The sequence below is a fragment of the Dromiciops gliroides genome, chromosome 4 (assembly GCF_019393635.1).
Source record: "Dromiciops gliroides isolate mDroGli1 chromosome 4, mDroGli1.pri, whole genome shotgun sequence".
Taxonomy (NCBI): Eukaryota; Metazoa; Chordata; class Mammalia; order Microbiotheria; family Microbiotheriidae; genus Dromiciops; species Dromiciops gliroides.
Window position 1 is genome coordinate 462,569,851 of NC_057864.1, and position 21,042 is coordinate 462,590,892.

Below are 21,042 nucleotides of genomic sequence, written 5' to 3' on the forward strand. Positions count from 1 at the left end.
GGTTAAGTGACTTGCCCAGGGTCACACAGCTAGTAAGTGTTAAGTGTCTGAGGATGGATTTGAAGTCAGGTACTCCTGACTCCAGGGCCAGTGCTCTCTATCCACTGCGCCACCTAGCTGCCCCCCAAAACTCTAATTTTTGAGAAGCAATATAGAATAGTAATGAGTGTTGGTCCAGAATCAGGAAGATACAGGTCCATACTCTTCCTCTTTTATTTTTTTCTTTTCTTTTTTTGGCGGGGCAATGAGGGTTAAGTGACTTGCCTAGGGTCACACAGCTAGTGTCAAGTGTCTGAGGCTGGATTTGAACTCAGGTCCTCCTGAATCCAAGGCCAGTGCTTTATCCACTGCGCCACCTAGCTGCCCCTTCCTCTTATATTTACTAGCTTTGTGACCCATGGTTCTAACTCTACCCCTTTCTAGGTCTGAATCTATGATTCATTACATCACATAACAATTGTCCACTTCTTGTGATTCAAATGAGCATGAATGATAATACCTCTGATTTTTGTTGTTGTTGTTGTTGTAAATGATTATAAAACTTTCAGAAAGAAACCGGAAGACCATAGGGGTACAGATGATATTTTCCTCACAAAAGCAGAAGAGAAGAAAAATCAGTTTGAGAAATGAAGAGCCAGATAAGAAGGTAGTCTCTGAGAATAAGATCTGGACTTCTGGACCACAGCTTAAAATAGTGATGATATAGAGGAAATATATCTAACAAAGGCTGGTAAGAATGTATTTGCAGGACAGCTAGGTGGTGCAGTGTATAGAGCACAGGCCCTGGAGTCAGGAGTACCTGAGTTCAAATCCGACCTCAGACACTTGACACTTACTGTGTGACCCTAGGCAAGTCACTTAACCCCAATTGCCTCACTTAAAAAAAAAAAGAATGTATTTGCCTGGTTTCTTGAAAATCCAATCAAAACGGCTTTATAGTAAAAAGAATAGAGAAAGACAAGCCTGGCTTTGTCTATCTCCCAAGTTAGATGCTGTAGAGAAGAGCTACAATAAAGGAAGAATGGGGCAGCTAGGTGGCGTAGTGGATAAAGCATCAGCCGTGGATTCAGGAGTACCTGAGTTCAAATCCAACCTCAGACACTTGACACTTAACTAGCTGTGTGACCCTGGGCAAGTCACTTAACCCTCATTTCCTTGCCCCCCCCCCCAAAATTGTGTACAATAAAGGAAGAATGGCAGATGAGACACTTGGAAGGAGACAAAGTCCAAGAAAGTAGCCAGTACTGATAAAATCTGTGCAGGGATACAAATGCATGTTGTTACTCTTTTGTTTTTCAGTTGTTTCAGTTCTTCTCGACTCTTTGTGACCCCATTTGGGGTTTTCTTGGCAAAGATACTGAAGTGTTTTGTCATTTCCTTCTCCAGCTCATTTGACAGAGGAGGAAACTGAGGCAAACAGGGTGAAGTGACTTGCCCAGGGTCACACAACTAGCAAATGCATATACATGTCAAATGCATATATTAATACACTATAGTCTCATACCCTTAAATACATATATGCAAATACCTACATTTTAGGCAAGAAGAAAGAGGAACTAAATAGAGAAAGGCAAATTTGACCTCATAGATATCACTGAAACTTCGTGAAAAGAAGCCAATTGAATGGACATGCCTTATTCTAAAGAAACAGGATGGGTAAAAGGAGAGGCGGGTAGGGAGGGGAGAGAGGGAGGTACAGTCATGTGAGGATGCCCTTGAACTAGAAGGGGAACACGTGATGGGGAGCCTTTGGGTACAAGTTCATGGAGGGAGAAGCAGCATTGGTTTTGTCCACGTGGTGTATGCAGTGCAGGCCACCTGTAGAGAGAGAGGACACGGGGGCGGGGTGTTTGGGAAACTGATCCCAAGTGGGGCGTGGAGTGACCTCATAGTGATGGGGGAAGGGCTTCTGCCCGTCCTCGCTCTGGGTTTTAGGGCTGCCGCAGGGGGCGCTCCAGAGGGGAGAGGGCCTGCAGCCAGGCCTTGAGGCAGCCTTTTGGAAGAAGGCTAAAAATAAGCCTTTGGGGAAGGACGGGAGAGGGATAGAGAGCCAGAGGCGAGGGGGCGGGGCTGGCTCTCTTCACCCGACCCAGGGCTGAGCTTTTCCTCTCCTGACAACCTAGGAGTCCTCCAGTATCCCAGACTCCTCTACGGTCCGGGCTGTGGGGGCGGCTCTCTCTCTCTCTCTCTCTCTCTCTCTCTCTCTCTCTCTCTCTCACTCCAGCTCCTTTCAGGCACTTCCGGCGCACTCCGTGAGCAGACATGGCGGCCCCCAGCCGGACCGCTGCTGGGTGGGTGCGGGCGGCACTTAGGATCTGGCGGTCGAGCAGAGGAAGCGCCGGTGAGGAGCTTCAGGGGGTGAGGGTGAGGCTTCTGAGTAGGTCACGAGCAGGGAAAAGCGCCGGGGTTCCAGCAGCCGCAGGGGAGAATCCCAGCTTTCATGGTTTCCCGTGCCCCGCCCCCTTGTTTCCGTACCACGCCCGAGGGGCCCTCGTGCTCGGGTCCCGCCCCCTCGTAGCCCCGCCCCCTCTGCGCTTCCTCCGGCCCAGGGTGGGCTGAGGGTTTTTTTTCCCGTTTGGCAGTTGTGGCCAGAGGTTCCTGCGTGGCCCCTCCCAGTCGCTGCTGCCATGGACGGGGCTCAGCCTTGGACCACTTCCTGGGGGTCTCCAAGCCGGGCTACGACGCTGCCCATCCGGCCCCTCCTGTGTCCCTGCACTGGGGTAAGTTATCCTGGAACGGCGGCGGAGCACCCTAGGGCTTAGGCTGCTGGGCTGGGGTGTGGGTGCTTGTCCCTGTTTTATAGATGAGGGAAATTGAGGCCGAACAGGGCTAGGATGTTTCAATCCGGCCCCCAGAGAGGGATGCAGAAATGTTATTTAAGACAGCCCTTGTCTTGAAATATGTTTAATGTTATTGTTCACATATAACCTATATCAGGTTACTTGCTGTCTTGGAGAGGGCGGCAGGGAGGGAGAAAAATTTGAAACTAAAAATCTTATAAAAACAAATGTTGGGGCGGTCAGGTGGCACAGTGGATAAAGCACCGGCCCTGGATTCAGGAGTTCCTGAGTTCAAATCCAGCCTCAGACACTTGACACTTACTAGATGTGTGACCCTGGGCAAGTCACTTAACCCCATTGCCCCGTAAAAAAAAATTAAATTAAAAAAACAAAACAAAACAAATGTTGGGCAGCTAGGTGGCACAGTGGATAGAGCACCGGCCCTGGAATCAGGAGTACCTGAGTTCAAATCCAGCCTCAGATGCTTAACACTTACTAGCTGTGTGACCTTGGGCAAGTCACTTAACCCCAATTGCCTCACTAAAAAAGAAAAAAAAAAACAAATGTTGAAAATTATCTGTACACGTAAATAGAAAATAATAAAGTACTTTTATAATTAAAAAAAAAGACAGCCCTTGTCTCTGGAGAGCATCTAAACCAGAGAGTTTGTTCTGGGGTGAAGAGTCCAAGAGGTCCATGTCCTTGGATGAGGAAAAAAACACACCTTTGTTTCGATAATGACAATAATAACCAGCATCTGTATAGGAAAACCCTTTACAAATATCTAACTTGAGCTTCACAACAACCCCAGCGGATAGGAGGAAACTGAGATAGGGCTTAAGTAACTTGCCCAGGGTCACACAGCTAGTAAGTGAATGTCTGAGGCTGGAATTGAACTCAGGACTTCCTGACTGCGTTCTATGCCCTTCACCAACCAGCCACATATATTATTGGTTTCCTTTGTAATTCTGTTTATGTCTTTAGAAACTATTCTGTGCTTGCTGTCTTGGGGATAGAAGGGAGAGAGGGAGAAAAATAAATTTGGAAGTCAAAATCTTATTAAAATGAATGTTGAAAACTATCTTTACACGTAATTGGGAAAATATAAAATACTATTTAAAAAAAACTATTCTGAAAAGGGAGCCATAGACTTCCCCCAGACTGCTGATGGGAATTAATATTTCTTTTTGAAATAAGAAAATAAAGAATCCCTGGCATAGGGCCGTAGAAATAGATGAGCTTGATGGGGCAAAGCAGAATCCAAGATGGGAGGATCGTAGCTGGAGAAATCAGGGAGAGCTTCATGGAATAGTTGGCACCTGACCTGCTTTGAAGGTAGAAAAGGATTCTGAGAGGAAAAGTTGAGGCACCAGTACATTCCAGGTATCCTCAGAGCCAGGATCTAAACCTAGGCCTCTGATGATCCCTGGTGTTTATGAAAGGGATTGTGGGTGTAATACAGATGGCTCACATTCATAGGGCACCAAGGCTTCCCTACAGCAGCCCAGGGAAGGGGAGGTGACTGGCGCCATCACTAATTCAAAGCTGGATGAACCATTGGTGGAGCTGGGACTGGGGTCCCCGGCTCCTCTTTCCCAGGCCTGCTCTCTGGTTTCCTTTCCTGCCTGCAGGGGGGCTCTTAGTTCAGACAGACCGGTCACGGTCACTTGACTGTGCTCTCTGATGTGCCTCCTCCCAGACAAACAGGCTCTTCTTGTGGCCCATCCTCCCGACATGCCGGAGAACTCTCGCATCCTTCGGGTCGTCATCCTGGGAGCCCCAAATGCTGGGAAGTCCACGCTTTCCAACCAGCTGCTGGGCCGCAAAGTACGATCTACCCTCCATTCTCTACTGCGTTCCCCCCACCCCAGTTCCCACCCCCAAACCCCTGTCTGTCAGCACTGTGCCATCACCACCAGTCCTGGAAAGGTCTGAACTTTACTCTCAGCTTTGATCCTGCCAGGTTTTCCCTGTCTCCAAGAAGGTACATACCACTCGATGCCAGGCCTTGGGGGTCATCACGGAGGAGGAGGTGCAGGTGGTAAGTCTGTGTGAGGTATAATGCTGGTGCTTTAACCAGATGCTTGTGGAGGGCTGAAGCCAAGGCCATTGCCTGAGGCATGGGAACCTTTCTACCCTGGGTACTCTGTAGCCTCATCCTCGATCAGGGGAAATCCTGAGCTTTGGCCCAGCCATCATCTGGCCCCTGTCTCCCTGTCTCCTCCTCCTCCCGTGACCCCCCCCCTTCATTCCAGCCTAGGAGGAATTCTTTTCTTACTCCCTCCTTCACTCTAAGATCTCAGCTTGATACTTCTCCCTCAGTTCCTGAGTAAAGGGAGGTATCTAGAGAAAGAGAGCATCATTCAGAGCTCAGTTCATCAAATGTGTATTATATGCAGACTGCATGCCAGGCAGCATGCTGGTCACTTGGGGTTCAAAGATAAGCATGGGGGGCAGCTAGGTGGCGCAGTGGATAGAGCACCGGCCCTGGATTCAGGAGGACCTGAGTTCAAATCTGGCCTCAGACACTTGACACTTACTAGCTGTGTGACCCTGGGCAAGTCACTTAACCCCCATTGCCCTGCCAAAAAAACCCCCAAAAAACAAAGATAAGCATGAGGGATAGCTAGGTAGTGCAGTGGATAAAGCATCAGCCCTGGATTCAGGAGGGCCTGAGTTCAAATCCAGCCTCAGGCACTTGGCACTTACTAACTGTGTGACCCTGGGCAAGTCACTTAACCCCCATTGCCCTGCAAAAAAACCAAAACAAAACAGAGATAAGCATGAAAAGTCAGTCCCTGCCTTCAGGGAGCATTATACTGGAAGATAGGACAGGTGTCTAGGACAGTAATACAAGTGAATTGGAGGTCAGAGAGAGTGCTGACAGTTGGAGCTGTGGGTTTTTCCACAAAGGCTTCTGGTAGGAAGGAAATGTCACCAGAGGTGAGCTTTGGAAAAAAGTGAGGTACATAAGAGGTGGAGATGAGGGGACAGGGCACCCCAAGCCTGGGGGATAGATAGCTTAGGAAGGCAGGCAGGCAGTGATCGGACAGCCTGGTTTGGTCAGCTTAGAGGTAAAGTAGCTCATGTGAAGGGGAATAGTGTGAAATCTGTCTGGAAAGGGAGGTTGGAGCTAGATGGTAGAGGGCACTTTATGTGAAGCTGAGGAAGTTATGTTTTATTCTAAAGGAGCCACTGAAAAACTTAGAGCGAGGGACTGCCGTGAACATTCTGGGCTTTATGGAGAAGGGAAAAGGGATGTGGGGGTAGAGTTGGTGAGACCTGGCTGCTGGTTAGAGATGGGGATCAGTAAGGGAGAGGGAGGGGCAAGGGGCACTCTGAGGTTGAGAATGGGTGCTGGTGCCCTCAGGGGAAACGGGCAGTTTGGAGGCTGGCTTAGAGGGAAAGATGTCACTGCCGTTTTGGACATAGTGAATTTGAGATGTCCGCGTGAAGGTCAGGGGAGAGATGAGAGCAGGGTGTGTAGATTTGGGGTCAACTTGTGGAGGTGATAATTGAACCAAAGGGACTTGATGAAATTACCAGGGAATGAATATGAAGAGAAAAAGAAGTGGGATCCAGAGAGAGCGTTGGGGAAATCCCATGGTAAGGGGCAGGGTCCAGATATCGACCCATGTGAGCAACAGTCAGACAGGTAGGAAGAAAACCAGGGTGTAAGCTTGGGGACAGAAGAGACAATTGTGTCCAAAATGGAAAAGAGGTCAAGGAGATGGGGACCTGAGAAAAGAGCTGATGTGAGGGGATGCCAGGGTTCAGCGAAGGGCTTTTTGTTAAGGGAATGGAAGAGACCTGGGCATGTTTGACGAGAGAGACTGAAGGTGGTGGAAGGGACAACCTCCCTAGGAAGGAGACAAGAATTTATGTGCCAACTTATTCTCCCAACAACCCTGGGAGGTAGGCGCTGTTATTATCCCCACTTTACAATGGAAGAAACTGAGTCAGGCAGAGGTTAAGTGACTTGCCCAGGGTCACACAACTAGTGAGTGTTTTGAGTCAGAATTTGAACTCAGGTCTTTCCTGACTACAGGCCCAGCAGCTTGTGCACTATGGTGGAGATAGGAAAGGATGAGATCAGGAGCATCAGTAGAATGACTAGTTGTGGCCCCAGCAATGGGTGGGTGGGGGCAGGTAGTTTGGAGGGTTTCAGAAACATACAGTAAGGAATGGGTGGGCTGGGTTTTTAAAGTAGGAGGACAAAGCTGTCTGATAAGAGAAGGAAGGGGAGGCCTTGGTGTCAGGACCAGAGGAGAGTAGAGATGAGGTGGCAGAAAAAGGGATGGGGGAGGGCGGCATGGGGGTCCTAGCCCGGGACGTCGGCCCCTTGGTGACCCCAAGGGGCAGGCCAAACACCCGCTGACCCATCCTGCCTTTCTTCCTTACCTCCAGGTTCTCCTGGACACGCCTGGTCTTATCAGCCCTGCCAAGCAGAAGAGGTAATGACAGTGATGGGACCTGCCTGCTCTGATGGGGAATGATGAGAAAGGGACAGTTAGCTTTAGTGAGCACTTTAAGGTACACTAACTTATTTGGTCTTCCCAATGTCTTTCCTCTGTCCTCCAGGCATAACCTAGAACAGTCCCTTTTGAAGGATCCCTGGAAAAGCATGGAGGCCGCAGACCTGGGTAGGGCCCCTCCTGTCCCGAGTGGGGCTAATGGGAGGGCATGAGGAATTCTGTATCTGCTGGACTCCCAATTGGCCGTGCCCAGATGGCTGTGGAGAGTGGGGAGATGCGGGACAGGGACCCTCCATCCTCAGGGGTCCGGTAGCTCTGTCAGGTGGGGAGGGTTGGGACGTATACACAACTAGGGGCACAATATTGGCTGTTTTTCCTCCTAGTCGTGGTTCTAGTAGATGTGTCAGACAAGTGGACCCGAGGCCGGCTGAACCAACAGGTTCTCAAGTGCTTGTCTCAGTTCCCCCAAGTCCCCAGCATCCTGGTTATGAATAAGGTGAGCCAGATGCTGAGAATAAATCACCAGCCCCATCATCCCCCCTCTCCCTTGGGCCTTGAGGGTTTACAGATTCCCTGCTTTTCCCCCAGGTGGATTGTTTGAAACAGAAGTCGGTCCTTTTGGAGTTGACAGCGACCCTCACAGAAGGTGTGGTCAATGGCAAGGAGTTGCGAGTGAAGCCGACTTCCCCGGTCTCTGACCCCCAGAAGGCCCTGGCAGAGTCAGACCCCAAGGCCCCGCAAGGCCTCGAGAGGGTGGGCTGGCCCCACTTCCGGGAGATCTTCATGCTCTCTGCCCTGAGTCAGGAAGACGTGGAGACCCTGAAGGTCAGTCTCTCTCTGCTCCCCAGCCCCAGGCAGTGGGCATCCGGCACCCTGAAATCTGCCTTGGGAGTGAAGGGAGGCCCTGGTGCCAGATGTGGTTTTTTGGTGCCTGCAGCAATACCTCCTGGCCCAGGCCCAGCCAGGGCCCTGGGAGTTCCACAGTGAAGTGCTCACCAGCCAGACGCCCCACGAGATCTGTGCCAATATAATTCGGGAGAAGCTTTTGGAGCACCTGCCTCAGGAGGTGCCCTACAGTGTGCATCAGGTACAGGACTTGGGACAGGAGCCAGGGAGGGAGGCCCCGAAGGCTGGTGCTTTGGGCAGAACAATGTGATGTGTGTCTCTTCTTGGCAGGAGACCAAGCTCTGGGAAGAGGGTCCCAGCGGGGAGCTTATGATCCTGCAGGACTTGGTGGTATCTAAGGAGTCCCACTTGGTGAGTGGGGGGGCACAGGGAGTGGGGGCAAGGGCTGGGCAGCATCTCCCCTTAACCCTGAAAGCTAGAGCCCCTCCCATTTACCCTTTCCACCCCCAACAAATACACACAACCCTTGTTCTCTGTCCTGCCCTCAGAGGCTATTGATCGGGCACAGTGGGCAGCTGATCAGCCAGCTGGCACAGGAAGCCACTGAGGACCTCAGAAATGCCTTCCTCTGTGATGTGCAGCTCCGCCTCTCGGTTAAGCTCCGCAGGTGACCTTCCCTGGCCCAGAGTCCTCTAGGGGCTGGCTAGGCCCGTGGACCTTGGGTGCAATGATCCCCGTGCATGGCCCTGAGAGGAGTGCTCGGGCAAGGCCTGCGTGGCCCTTCTGCTGGGCAGGTGAAGCAAGAGCTGCCTCAGACCCACCTGCTCACTGGAGCTGCTCTGGCAGCTGGTGCCGAGGTCCAGGCGCCTCCTGCTTTTCCCAGAACAAGGGCTTGGATCCCTCTGTCCCAAGCCCTTCTGCACCTTGCACACCCTGCACCAAGCAGATGACCCGTGTACAGCCCAGCCAGGCCCTTGATGCCACCCTTCCCATCCACTTTCTACCCCCTTCTCTGGTGTATTGGTGATAATAAAACGACACAAGGAAGAGTTTGGGCTCTCACTTTTATTTCTACAAAATGACGATCCAGAAGAGACTCTCCCCTCCCTCTTCCTTCCCCCGCACCGTGCATGCCCATCTTGTCCAGCTCCAGGGTCCTCTGCTTTCCCCTTGTGGGCACGGTCAGCTAGTGCAGCAAGAGAACCATTACCATTACTAAGCACAGTAATGGTAACGGTTTCCTCGCCACACTCCTTGTGCCGCTCAGCTCAGAGGGAGACACCTTCCCAGCTGTCCCGATGGGTCCGGGTGGCCCGTACCAGTACATCATCTATACTGTAGTGTCTCATTGCAAACTTACAGTATATGATGATATCCTGGCCAGGGTCCCTTCTGGGCGTGGTGATGTCCTCTTCCTGATTAACCACCTGGAGAAGCAATGCAGAGAGCAGCCCGGTGAGAAGAGCAAGGCAGGGAAGGGGGGGCCAGGGTCCTCTTCGCTCTAAGAACCGCCCTTTCATCTGCCCACCCTCTTCTCCACCCCAGAGAGATCGGCAGTTCCTAAGCAAGCTGTGTCTGCGGGAGGTAGGGGAGAAGCTCAGGCTGAGGCCTGGGTCCTGGGCCTGAGCAGGGGAGAACGTATGGCCTGCCAAGCAAAGGGTCTCTGTGTTTTGGGCATCTGGGGCCAAAGCAGACCAAGGAGCTCAGGAAACTCAGAATGAGGAAAAGGGGTCAGGGTGCGATGGAGGATCGGAGAAGGTGGGCTGTGCCACCAGGGCACTTACCTAGCGCCCAAAGCTGCCGGTGTGCTGGGGAGCGCATGCCTCTGTCTCCACCTGGCAGCTGTGGAGGCCTCCTTATAACCCTGTTGGCCCCTCCCCTTGGGTGGGGTGCTCCACCCAGGAGGGGTGGGGAGGCTTGTCCAGGCTCTGCTCCGTAACCCTTTCTTGGCTGGAGCAGGGCCTTGCTCCCTCCTTTCCCTTGGGGATCCTTTCTTGAATTGGCCTGGGCATTGCCCCCTACCACCCCCACCCATTGTCATGTCTGGGAGGGTTCCCGGCACAGCTCAGAGAGCCCGTGATGAGCCTAAAGTGTGTTCATGGTGCCAGGCCTCCTCTGTGTGGCTCAGTGTGGAGTGAGGACAACGTGGCTTCATTTCCTTCCTCTGACAATCATCCACCCATGACCACAAGTGGTCCACTTCTCAACCTCCGTTCTCTCCTCTTTAAGGAAGGGATTCAGTTCAATTCAACCCACTCAGCATGTTGTATATATAAATAACATGTACCAGGGCAGCTAGGTGACTCAGTGGATAGAGTGCTAGGCCTGGAGTCAGGAGACCCAAAGTTCAAATCTGAGCCTCAGACACTTATTAGCTATGTGACCCTGGGTAAGTCACTTTACCCTGATTGCCTCCAAAACAAAGAAAGTGGAAGCTTCTTGATCAGAGTAGTGACATGGTGAGAAACCTGGGATGGTGGTGGCCTTGAAGAAATGGGGGGGGGTCATCTTGGCCAGCTCTGAGGCTCAGGGGAGAGAATGTATGCCAATAAAGAGGTTTGCAGACTTGAAAATACTATACCCCTGTCAATAGTAAATGCTTTGTCATTCTGACCCTGAGACCCTTCCTCATATCTATGTTCCTCAGTGCTTGGGAGTTGCCTGATCCCCAGCCCGTCTTCCCCCAGCAGCCTGGCCAGGGTGATGCTGGGTACCTTGGATCAGTGCACCCTCTCCCCCTCTCACTGGGCTGGTGTTGGTTGTGCCAAGGGCTTCCAAAGGCAGCCTGGTGGAGGGCACTGCATCTCTGTGGGCTCTTCTAGGCCTGTCTTCCTATGGTGGGCCAGCTCCTATTATCCTATAGACTGGCCAGGGCTCTCTAGAGCCTAGCTTCTTTAAACCGTGGGTCATGAACCCATTCAGGTAACTGAATGTGATGGGCGCGAAAAATTTGGCACTAATAAAAGGTTATGTATACCTTAATGTATATACCTGTATACCCAGAGTCACATAAAAATTTTTTTTTTAAGAAGCCCTACTCTAGAGCTACTGCCTGGGGGCAGCGATCACAGGCTCATAGACTCAGCTAGGAGGGACCTGTTAAGGCTAACCCCTCCATTCTATAGAAACTGAGGCCCCAGGTTAAGTGAGATCTTAAGGACCAGGGAAGGTCCTTGGTCCATGGAAGACTCATGCAATGTCCTCACTACTATCCTGGCCTGTGTAGGAACAGGGACAGGCACCAAGTCCCTCAGACAAACTTCCCTTTTAGCACACAGTAGGAGCTTAGTCCATGCTTCCTGATTGATGGGTTCATTCATTCTCTTTTTGGTTCTTGTTTCTTAGTGCTGCCCACCCCAGCCCCTGCCTGGGCACAATAGCTTCTAGTAGACACCAAAGCCCCAACCTGCTCTCTGCCTAGGCCACTACCCAGTCCCTGGGGTCTTCTGGTACAACTAAAATCTAGAGCCAGATTGGGGACAGGACAAGACTGTGGAGAAGGGTGTGCCCCCACCCAAGTTCTAACAGAGCTCAGGGAGACTTGGTGAGTCCAGGACTAGGGGGCTGGAGGCTAGCCTGGGGTGGGGTTGATTGCTTAAGCAGGGGCCCTGATAAACAACCAGCCTGATATCAGAGAGGGTGTGAGGGACCCTCTGCTTATCAAGAGCCTGCAAGATCCAGGCCTGGGCTGCTTAGCATCCCCCACCCAGGGCAGATTCCTGGCCAGGTCATTCACTACACCTTCCCTTCAGAAAGGCGAGTGAGTCTCCATATTTCCCTCCCACATGAACAAAAATGGACTGGGGGGTGGGGCCAAGAAAGGTGAGTGAGTCTTATATTCTGAAAAAAAGTCCAAGGGTCAAGAATCCTACTTTCCTTGGGGGCACCTGTGCCTGTATCATCCACCACCACGGAACCACGGAAGAGGCAAAGGTAGAAAGAACCTTTGCCTCAAAACAGGTTCATGGCCCTGTGAAGTCTAGGGAGATCTGTCCTCAGGATACTCATAGACCCAGAGCTAACCTTGGTCCTTCTACTTAACACCCCCCCCCAAAGACTAACCCCAAGAGAACAATAAAAACAGAGGAAAATAACAATTTTCATTTTAAGACACGTGGTCAAATGAAACAAATGGACACATTGGCCACATCCAAAAATATCTCATTCTGGATTGTAAACCCATGACCCTTCTGGAGGGAGGTAGACAGTGAGATTCATCTCTGATCCTCTGACACTGTGGCTGCTCGGTGCAGTGATCAGTGGTCTTTCCAAGTAGAAGCTGTTGTCATCCTGCTTCCCTTCACTCAGCATTCGTTCCTAGACGTCTTCCCAGGCCCCTCTTAGACTGTCCATTTCATCATTTCTTACGGCACACTCACATCCCGCAATTTGGTTAGCCGTCCCCCAAAAGATGAGCATCCCATTACTTCCCAGTTTGGGGCTCCCCTAAGAAGAGCTGCTACAAAGGTCACTGTGTGTTCTATGGACTCCCTCCCAAATGCAGAAGTGTGTGGGGGAGCAGCTAGGTGGTGCAATGGATAATGCATCAGCTCTGGATTCAGGAGGACCTGAGTTTAAATGTGATCTCAGACACTTGACACTTACTAGCTGTGTGAACCCAGGCAAGTCACTTAATCCTCACTGCTCCACAAAAAAGAAAGAAAGAAAAAGAAAGAAAGGAAGGAAGGAAGGAAGGAAGGAAGGAAGGAAGGAAGGAAGGAAGGAAGGAAGGAAGGAAGGAAGGAAGGAAGGAAGGAAGGAAGGAAGGAAGGAAGGATCAAAAAATGCAGAAGTAGGGAATTGTGGTGTGGGGTATCGCATACACTTTTAGACATGATTTATGAGTTGACTGGTTTTGTTAAATCTCTTTCTCTTAAAACAGTCTTTGTTATAAAGGATGGGTAGCTGGGTGTGGGGATGTATTCAGATATGGAGGATATATTCAGAAATGAAGGTAATGTAAAAACGAAAGACATCAATGAAAAAAGCTTCCAAAAATGTAAAGAACTGTATAATAGGAGCTAGTAAAGTCAGATCATGTATGTGAAAGAACACCTGACTCCAGAAAACACCCTGCTCCCCAAAAATAGAATGTTAGAGACAAAAGGAACCTTGGAAATAATGTAATCCAGGGGTTTTTACGCTGGGGGTCTGTGAACTTGAATGGGAAAAAAATTATGTTTTTAATTTTCCCTCACCTCTAACAGAAATTGAGTATTCCCTCCAATTATCTACAAATCTGATTCTGATATGGGGTCCACAGACTTCCCCAGACTGCTGCCAAAAGGGTCCAGGACACAAGAGAAGGTAAAGAACCAGCTTCCCTCTAATTTAAGCCATTCGTGTAACAGTAGGTGTTTAATAAAGGTTTGTTGACTGACTAATAGATGAGGGCCCTGAGGTCCAGAAGGGGAGGCAATCTGCCTAAGTTCATGCTGCTAGTGAGTGACAAAACCAGCCAGCGCATGAATCCTTAACTTCCAAAGGGCAGCTGGATGATGCAGCAGATAGAGCTCTGGTCGTGGAATCAAGAAGATCTGAGTTCAAATTATGACCTCAGATACTTACTGGCCCTGGGACCCTGGGCAAGTCACTTTGCTTTGTTTGCTTCAGTTTTCTCATCAGTAAAATGAGCTGGAGAAGGAAATGGCAAAATCCTCAAGTACCTTTGCCAAGAAAGGGCTAAACGAGGCGTAGCTAGGTGGTACAGTGGATAGAGCACCAGCCCTGGATTCAGGAGGACCTGAGTTCAAATCTGGCCTCAGACACTTGACACTTACTAGCTGTGTGACCCTGGGCAAGTCACTTAACCCCAATTGCCTTAAAAAAGAAAGAAAGAAAGAAAAAGAAAGGACCAAACAGAAACGACTTCTGAGTCCAGCTGCCTTCCTGCTCCTATATACACATACACTCATTGACATCAACAAACATTTATTTTATTTTTTTAGTGAGGTAATTGGGGTTAAGTGACTTGCGCAGGGTCACACAGCTAGTAAGTGTCAAGTGTCTGAGGCCGGATTTGAACTCAGGTCCTCCTGACTCCAGGGCTGGTGCTCTATCCACTGTGCCACCTAGCTGCCCCTCAACTAACATTGAGCAACTTGAGCCTTGTGCTAGGCAAGAGAGGAGATCCCAGAGTTTAGATGAGAGACTAAGAGATCCCTAATAGAAGTTGAGACCAACGTGGATGCTGTAGCTATCATCGGCCATGTACAAAAGAGGTATATAATAAGGGATAGAAATGACAAAACAAAAGGTTATGTGAGGTTGGAAGGGGAAGGTGATTATCACAGAAGGCTTCATGGAGGAGGGGGCATTCGAGTTGGGTTTTAAAGGGAGGGTAGGCATGTAACAAGAAGAAAGAAGAGCGTTCCAGGTGGAGGTAACAGTGTGAGCTGAGGCACAGGGTGGGAGATTGGTGCACTCCCCTCCCCCCTTCTCCTTCAGAATGTAAATTCCTCCAGGGCAGCAGGGACTGCCTAGCTGGGTGCTCTCTACACATTCCTGGTTGGTATAGGGCCCTAGGGCCTGGATTCTGGAAAACTCAAGTTCAAATCTGGCCTCAGACACTTAGTGTGACTTTAGGCAATTCATTGAACCTGTTTGCCTCAGTTTCCTGCACTGTAAAATGGAGATAAGAACAGCACCTACCTCCTAGCATTGTTGTGAGGGTCAAATGAAATATTTGGAAAGTGCTGAACACAGGGCCTGGCACATAGTAGGTGCTATTATTATTAACTAGATGGGGTAGAAGTGGGAAAGGGAAGGCTTTTTAAAATTATTATTAGTTCAGAACATGGTCAGATAGACACACGTATACAACTTCTTGCATGCGCATTGGGAGATACAGACATGGAAGTAGGGATAAAGACTGTTGTTGGAATGAATTTAGATGTGGGCCCAGAGATGCCCCCCCACCTCCAGGGGTCAGCTCCCTGACCCCAGGACTTACAAAGACCACTCTCCTAGGACAAGGAACTTCTCAGTTCCAGGCCCTGAAGCTATTTGGGAATATTCAGTCATTTCAGGACTCATTTGGCTCAGACAGAACCTGGTGTCTAACTCCAGGGAAAACTCCTAGGCCTCTTGACCACAAAGCCTCCAAGATGGGGATGGGGGTGGGGTGGGGGGAGGAGAAACCCAGGGAACCTACAAGCCCCTTCCCCCAACCTCCATCAACTGGGCCCTCATGTGCTTTGGGGTGGGCCAGTCCTCCTCCAGCTGTTTGTGGGGAGATAAGAGACCAGAGTTATCTGGCTAGACAGGGTGCCCTCCCATCCCTGGCCAGCCCAGCCCAACAGAGAAGAGGCCGGCATACTTAACCCCTGCTCTGCTCTGGCCCTCCAACACTAAATTTCCCTAGCATCAGTTAGGATTTTAGCCCCAGACCCCATTGCTCCCATGCCAGCCCAGGCTGGCCAGAGCCATTAGAACTCTGTCAGGCCCTCAGAGGCCCTGCCCAGCTCCACTGAGGCCTTCCTCTGGGTCAAGAGGCCTGAGCCTGGACTGTTCCTTCCATGGGACAGGAAGCAAAATAACCCCTGGGGGCTGGTCCATCACTCCTGATGCCTGCCCACCAGCCTCTCTCATCTCCGAGGGAACTGCCTTTTAGTTCCCTCTCCTTGAACTCAAGACATGAACCCCTCAGGGCTATCTCCTGATTCCAAAGTTAAACTAGGGTAAAGATCAAATGGTCCAGCAGGGCTCACCTTTCCCCATTCCATTTCCTCCTGCAGGGGCCCTTCCAAACTCGGTTTTGTCCCTCTGCCCCCAGGCTCTCTCGTTCCTGATCTTTTTCCCCATTTATACATTTCTGCACCTAGCTGACACCACCTGAAATAGGCACTTCCGTGCGCACAGTAGCACCAACCAGCTAGAGCGCCGAACTTGGAGTCAGGAGGATCTGAGTTCGACATTTATTGGCTGTGGAAACCTCAGTCAGCTCGTTTCCTCATCTGCAAGATGGGGTCAATAACAGCACCTGCCTCTCAGGGTTGTCTTGAGGATCAGATGAGATAAATTTGTAGTGTCTGGCTAACTTTGAAGGGTTTCAATAATGCTAACTATTATCGCCAATCTATATGACTATGGAAAAAGAACAGAAAGGTTTTCACAGATGATGTTCTTTTCTCTCTCTTTTTTTTTTTTTTGATGAGGCAATTGGGGTTAAGCGACTTGCCCAGGGTCACACAGCTAGTAAGTGTTAAGTATCTGAGGCCAGATTTGAACTCAGGTCCTCCTGAATCCAGGGCTGGTGTTCTATTCACTGTGCCATGGAGCTGCCCCTCACAGATGATTTTCTACAGCACACCATATCTGTAGAGGGATCATCACATAATAAATAGTTATAGGAAATTTAAAAAAAGCATTTTATTAATGTATTCTCTCTCTCCTTCCCTCCTCTCTCTCTTCCTCTTTTTCTTTCTTTCTCTTTCCTTTTTCTTCCCCTTTATTCTTTCCTTCTCCTTTTCTCTTCCCTTTCTCCCCCATCTCCCTTTTTCTCTCTTCCCTCCTCTCTTTCTCCCTTCTCCTCTCCCCTCTCCCTCCCTGCCCCCTCCTTTCTTCTCTCCTCTCTTTTTCTTTCTCTTTCTTTCCTTTCTCCCCCTTTCTCTTCTCTTTCTCCCCCCTTTTCTCCCCCTCTCCCTTTTTCTCTCCCCCTTTCTTTTGTTTCTTCTCCTTCTCCCTCTCCCCTCCCCCTCTTTTTCAACATTTATTAAGTTCCTACTATGTGCTAGGCTCTGGGGTTACAGGTACAAAGAATAAAACTATCCCCACTCACCAATCAGTCAATAAGCATTTATTAAGTGAACTCAGAGAAGGGCAAGAATGAAGTAAGACACAGTCCAGACCCTTAGGGAGCTCACACTCTAATAGACAAGCCAAAGGGAAAGGAATGACACAGATGAGTGTAAATAGAAAGCAATCTGGGAGTTGGGGCTTCTACTGTGGGGGGTAGGGGGTGGGGGGCAGGGGCAGAGGTAAGGGCCTGACAATCCAATGGGGGAGACAAGGAATCAGTTATACTTGGAAACTGATTGGATAAACAGGGTAGGAGGTAGTGTGAGATGTTGAGGATGATGCCCGGGTTATGATAACTCGGGGGAGTGGAAGGATGTCCCTTGTAACAAATCAATATAGGTAAGTAAAACAAATGAATATATTTGTCCTGTTTGCATATGTTCTGCCTTATTCTGTGCTTCTAGGCGCATTAATTGGACTTTTCAAAGTCTTTCACTGTTATTTTCTTTTACAATAGTATGGTTATCATGTAAATTATTCTCCTGGTTCTGCTCACTTTGCTCTGCATCAGTTCATATAATTATGTCTTCTTAAGTTCCTCTGAATTCTTAATAAGTCATTTTCATTCTTTATTGCTCAAAAATATTCCCTTAATTCATAATTTATTCGGCCATTCTCCAACTGATGGGCAACCACTTTATTTCTAGTTTTTTGCTCCTACAAAAAAGCACTACTGTAAAGAAAATTATATGTGTGGGACCTTTTCCTCTGTCTTTGATCTCCTTAGGGAGGGTATATGCCTTTTTTAGTGTTATAGCTGGGTCAGTTTAGTGAGTATTCTCTATAATTTCAGATTATTTTCCAGAATGAATGGTTCCACCAACTTCCAGCTCTACTGGCTTAGTGTGTCTGTCTTCCTCCAACACTGGCCATTTTTGCCTTTTGCCATCTTTGCCAATTTGATGTGTATGAGCTGAGAAATGAATTTTTATGTATTATTCTTACTGTTACTGGGAGGACTCCCCCCACCCATATGGTTGTTGATAACTTGTTCCTATCTTTTAGCCACTTATCTGTTGGAAACTTGGAGTCCATCAGCAGTTCCTTGTTGAGGTTGGGCTAGCTCAGCCTGCAACATCTGGTTAAGCCCCCACCCTATCTACAAAGGCAGGAGTGGTTTTGTTTTTATTTTTTTAGCTTCAACGTTTTAATTATTTTTACCTTGAAAACAAAACAGAACAATGGCAAAAAGAAGCAGTTTAGACTTGGTTCACTTGGTCCTCTTTTGCCTTTCAATGCACAATGCCCACTTTTCTCAATGGCCAGAATCTTCTTACATCTGTATTTGGACTCAAAACATTCAAGCCTCAATATTATCTTTTGTTGTCTTGGCTTTTGGGGGGGCAGTGGAGGGGCAACATTAGCTTTGACCATCACCTCTTTCCAATTGGTTATAGAGACTTTTCTCCTGGTCACATAGGGATTCTTTGCCTTTCTGGTCCTGTGTCATATTATGAGTTGGTAGTTTCCAAACCACCTTTTATTTCATAAGTTTTGGGGAGGTTCACCATGTCGGTGGCCTGGGGCAGCACAAAACGATGGTCTAGGTCAGATATTAAGAGCCAACAGAGTTGACAGGGATACAAATACACAAGCAAAACAGTTCCTGTCCTCAAGGTGAATACATTCTATTTCTTTCTTTTCAAGGTCCCATCTCCTATGCCTTTGTTCTTAGCACCTATAGCTTCTGATTCTATTTCTGCTTTTCTCTTTCCAACTATCAAGAATGGTAAACGGAAAAGAGTTATGGTGTTGGAGTCAAGAAAGACCCAGGCTCAAATCCCATCTCTAACTCCTAGGAGCTGCATGGCTTTGGACAGTATTCCATTACCCATATAGCACAATTTGCTCCACCATTCCCCCACTGATGTTTGGCCCTTGCAGGTAGGTACTGGATCTGGAATCTGAAGACCTGGGTTCCATCAATTACTAGCGATGTGACCTTAAACAAGTCAGCTCCATCTCACCGAGCCTCGGTTTCCTCATTTGCAAAAAGGGGGAAAGAAAACTTGCCCTGCTTTGCAAAGCCATGGCAGGGAAAGTACTTTGTGATCCTGTGATGTATAAAGGGTTCTATAAATAAGCCCGAGGGTTTCACAGAATCTGGGAGTAGAGCGAGACTTTGGTCCAATCTGTAAAAAATAAATCCACTCTACAATAACTATGACAAACAGTCATGTTGTCCTCATCTCCACTAGACCTTCAATGATGGAAAACTTACTGTCCCTCAAGGCAACCAATTCCACTTTTGAGCAGCTCTCATTTTTATAACATTTTCCCTTATATGGAACTTAAATCTACCTTTCTTTCACCTCCATCCATGGTGCCTAGTTCTGCCCTTTGGGGCCAAATGGAATACATTTAACTTTTTTTTTTCTCTCCTTGTGACAGCCCCTAGAAGTCTTCTTTTTGCAAAGCTAGGAATTCCCAGTCAGCACCTTGTTTTCTCTTGCTAGTCTTTAGGACCTTCACCATCCTAAGTTTCTTCCTCTGGATACAATTTCCAGAAGTACAGCACTTGGAATTAAACACAATAATACAGATGTGATTGGACTGCAGAAAATAACAGGACATATTGCCTTTTTCCCCCCATCTATTTTGGCACTACATGTGTTTCTTTTACTATATCCTAGAATACTAGAATAGTTAGAGTTTGTGTTTTGAGCTTCCAGTTGACTTATAAAAAATTATTTTTATTGACTTTTTTTTCACATCATCTTCATTTCAGAATATATTACTCCTTCCTTCCCTTCCCCAGCAACCTATCCCTTGTAACAAAGAATAAAAATGAGACAAAAACCCCATCAATTGAGTCTGATACTATATGCAATGTGCCACACCCAACATCATCCCCTACATTGGCAAAGAAGGGTGGGAAATTCATTTTGTAATCTCTTCTCTAGGCCCATGTAGTCATTATAATTACACAGCAGGGTTTTTTGGGTGGTTGTTCTATTTACATTGTTGTGGTTTTTGTGACCATAGTTTTCCTGGCCTATATTTTCCCAGGCTTCTTCACATTTCTCATCTTATAGCAATATTCTCCACACCACTTTTATACATACTATAGTTTAGTCAAACTATCCTAACAGAGGGATATGTTTCTCTCTCCTCTCCCCCAGTTCTTTGATATAACAAAAATCTGTAAGTATTTTGATGTAAAATAGATGTCTTTAACCCCTTAGGAGTATATGCCTAGCAGTGGGATTTCTGAGTTGAGGGATATGGATGTTGTTAGTCATTTTTTTTTTTTGTGGGGCAGTGAGTTTTTTTTTTTTTAGTGAGGCAATTGGGGTTAAGTGACTTGCCCAGGGTCACATAGCTAGTAAGTGTCAAGTGTCTGAGGCCGGATTTGAACTCACGTACTCCTGAATCCAGGGCCAGCGTTTTATCCACTGCGCCACCTAGCTACCTGTTTGTCACCTTTTAAAAAAAGTTCAATTCCAAATTGCTTTCCAAAAAGGTTTTACTAATTCATAGTTGCAATTGTGTGCTTGTCTTTTCACTGCCCCTCTAAAAAAGAATATTTCCTTCAAATAGTGTTATCTTTGTCAATTTGCTGAGCTGATCTGCATTTTTAATTATTGATTTGGAATATTTCATATGGCTGAGTCTGCAGTTCTTTTGAAAAGTAGTCAGTCACATTCTTTGACCATTTATCTGTTGTGGAATGGCTCTTGGTCTTATTTTAGTTCCCTACAGATCTCATTGCAGATATTTGATTATTTTTTTCTTTATTGACTTCTCTTTTATCCTAGCTACAGATGATTTATGGAAGGCTTTTAACTTTGCACCATCAATATAATTTCTTTTGTGACTGCATCTGTTGTGTTTAAGAGCCCTCTCCTTAAGCCATATAGCTATGATGGGTTCCTAATCTTGTAATTTTTTTTTTTTAGTGAGGCAATTGGGGTTAAATGACTTGCCCAGGGTCACACAGCTAGTGTCAAAGTGTCTGAGGCCAGATTTGAACTCAGGTCCTCCTGACTCCAGGGCTGGTGCTCTATCCACTGAGCCACCTAGCTGCCCCTAATCTTGTAATTTTTTAATCCATGTCATTGACTCATTAAGTTTTCAGTCTATTGGAATTTCTTTTCTGTAGGGAGAGGTATGACCTCTTGATGCCCACAGAGGTCCAGGTG

At 48.1% G+C, this 21,042-nt stretch overlaps 1 protein-coding gene across 1 annotated transcript; it reads left to right on the forward strand.

Moving 5' to 3' along the window:
* The first annotated feature begins 1,784 nt into the window (after window positions 1–1,784).
* On the forward strand, window positions 1,785–9,150 carry ERAL1 (Era like 12S mitochondrial rRNA chaperone 1). Its single transcript, XM_043999356.1, has 12 exons — window positions 1,785–1,800; window positions 2,235–2,341; window positions 2,583–2,720; window positions 4,480–4,607; window positions 4,744–4,821; window positions 7,188–7,234; window positions 7,362–7,423; window positions 7,639–7,751; window positions 7,844–8,080; window positions 8,193–8,342; window positions 8,432–8,512; window positions 8,650–9,150. Exons 2-12 carry the CDS (start codon window positions 2,263–2,265, stop codon window positions 8,770–8,772), a joined length of 1,236 nt encoding a protein of 411 aa, XP_043855291.1. The 5' UTR covers window positions 1,785–1,800; window positions 2,235–2,262; the 3' UTR covers window positions 8,773–9,150.
* The last annotated feature ends 11,892 nt before the right edge of the window (window positions 9,151–21,042 follow it).

Bases quoted from the DNA above. Each gene is read 5' to 3' on its own strand.
- ERAL1 (XM_043999356.1), top strand. From the start codon at position 2,263: ATGGCGGCCCCCAGCCGGACCGCTGCTGGGTGGGTGCGGGCGGCACTT. The intron at 2,342-2,582 runs GTGAGGAGCTTC...CCCGTTTGGCAG, and splicing joins GTCGAGCAGAGGAAGCGCCG to TTGTGGCCAGAGGTTCCTGC. The intron at 4,608-4,743 runs GTACGATCTACC...TGATCCTGCCAG, and splicing joins ACCAGCTGCTGGGCCGCAAA to GTTTTCCCTGTCTCCAAGAA.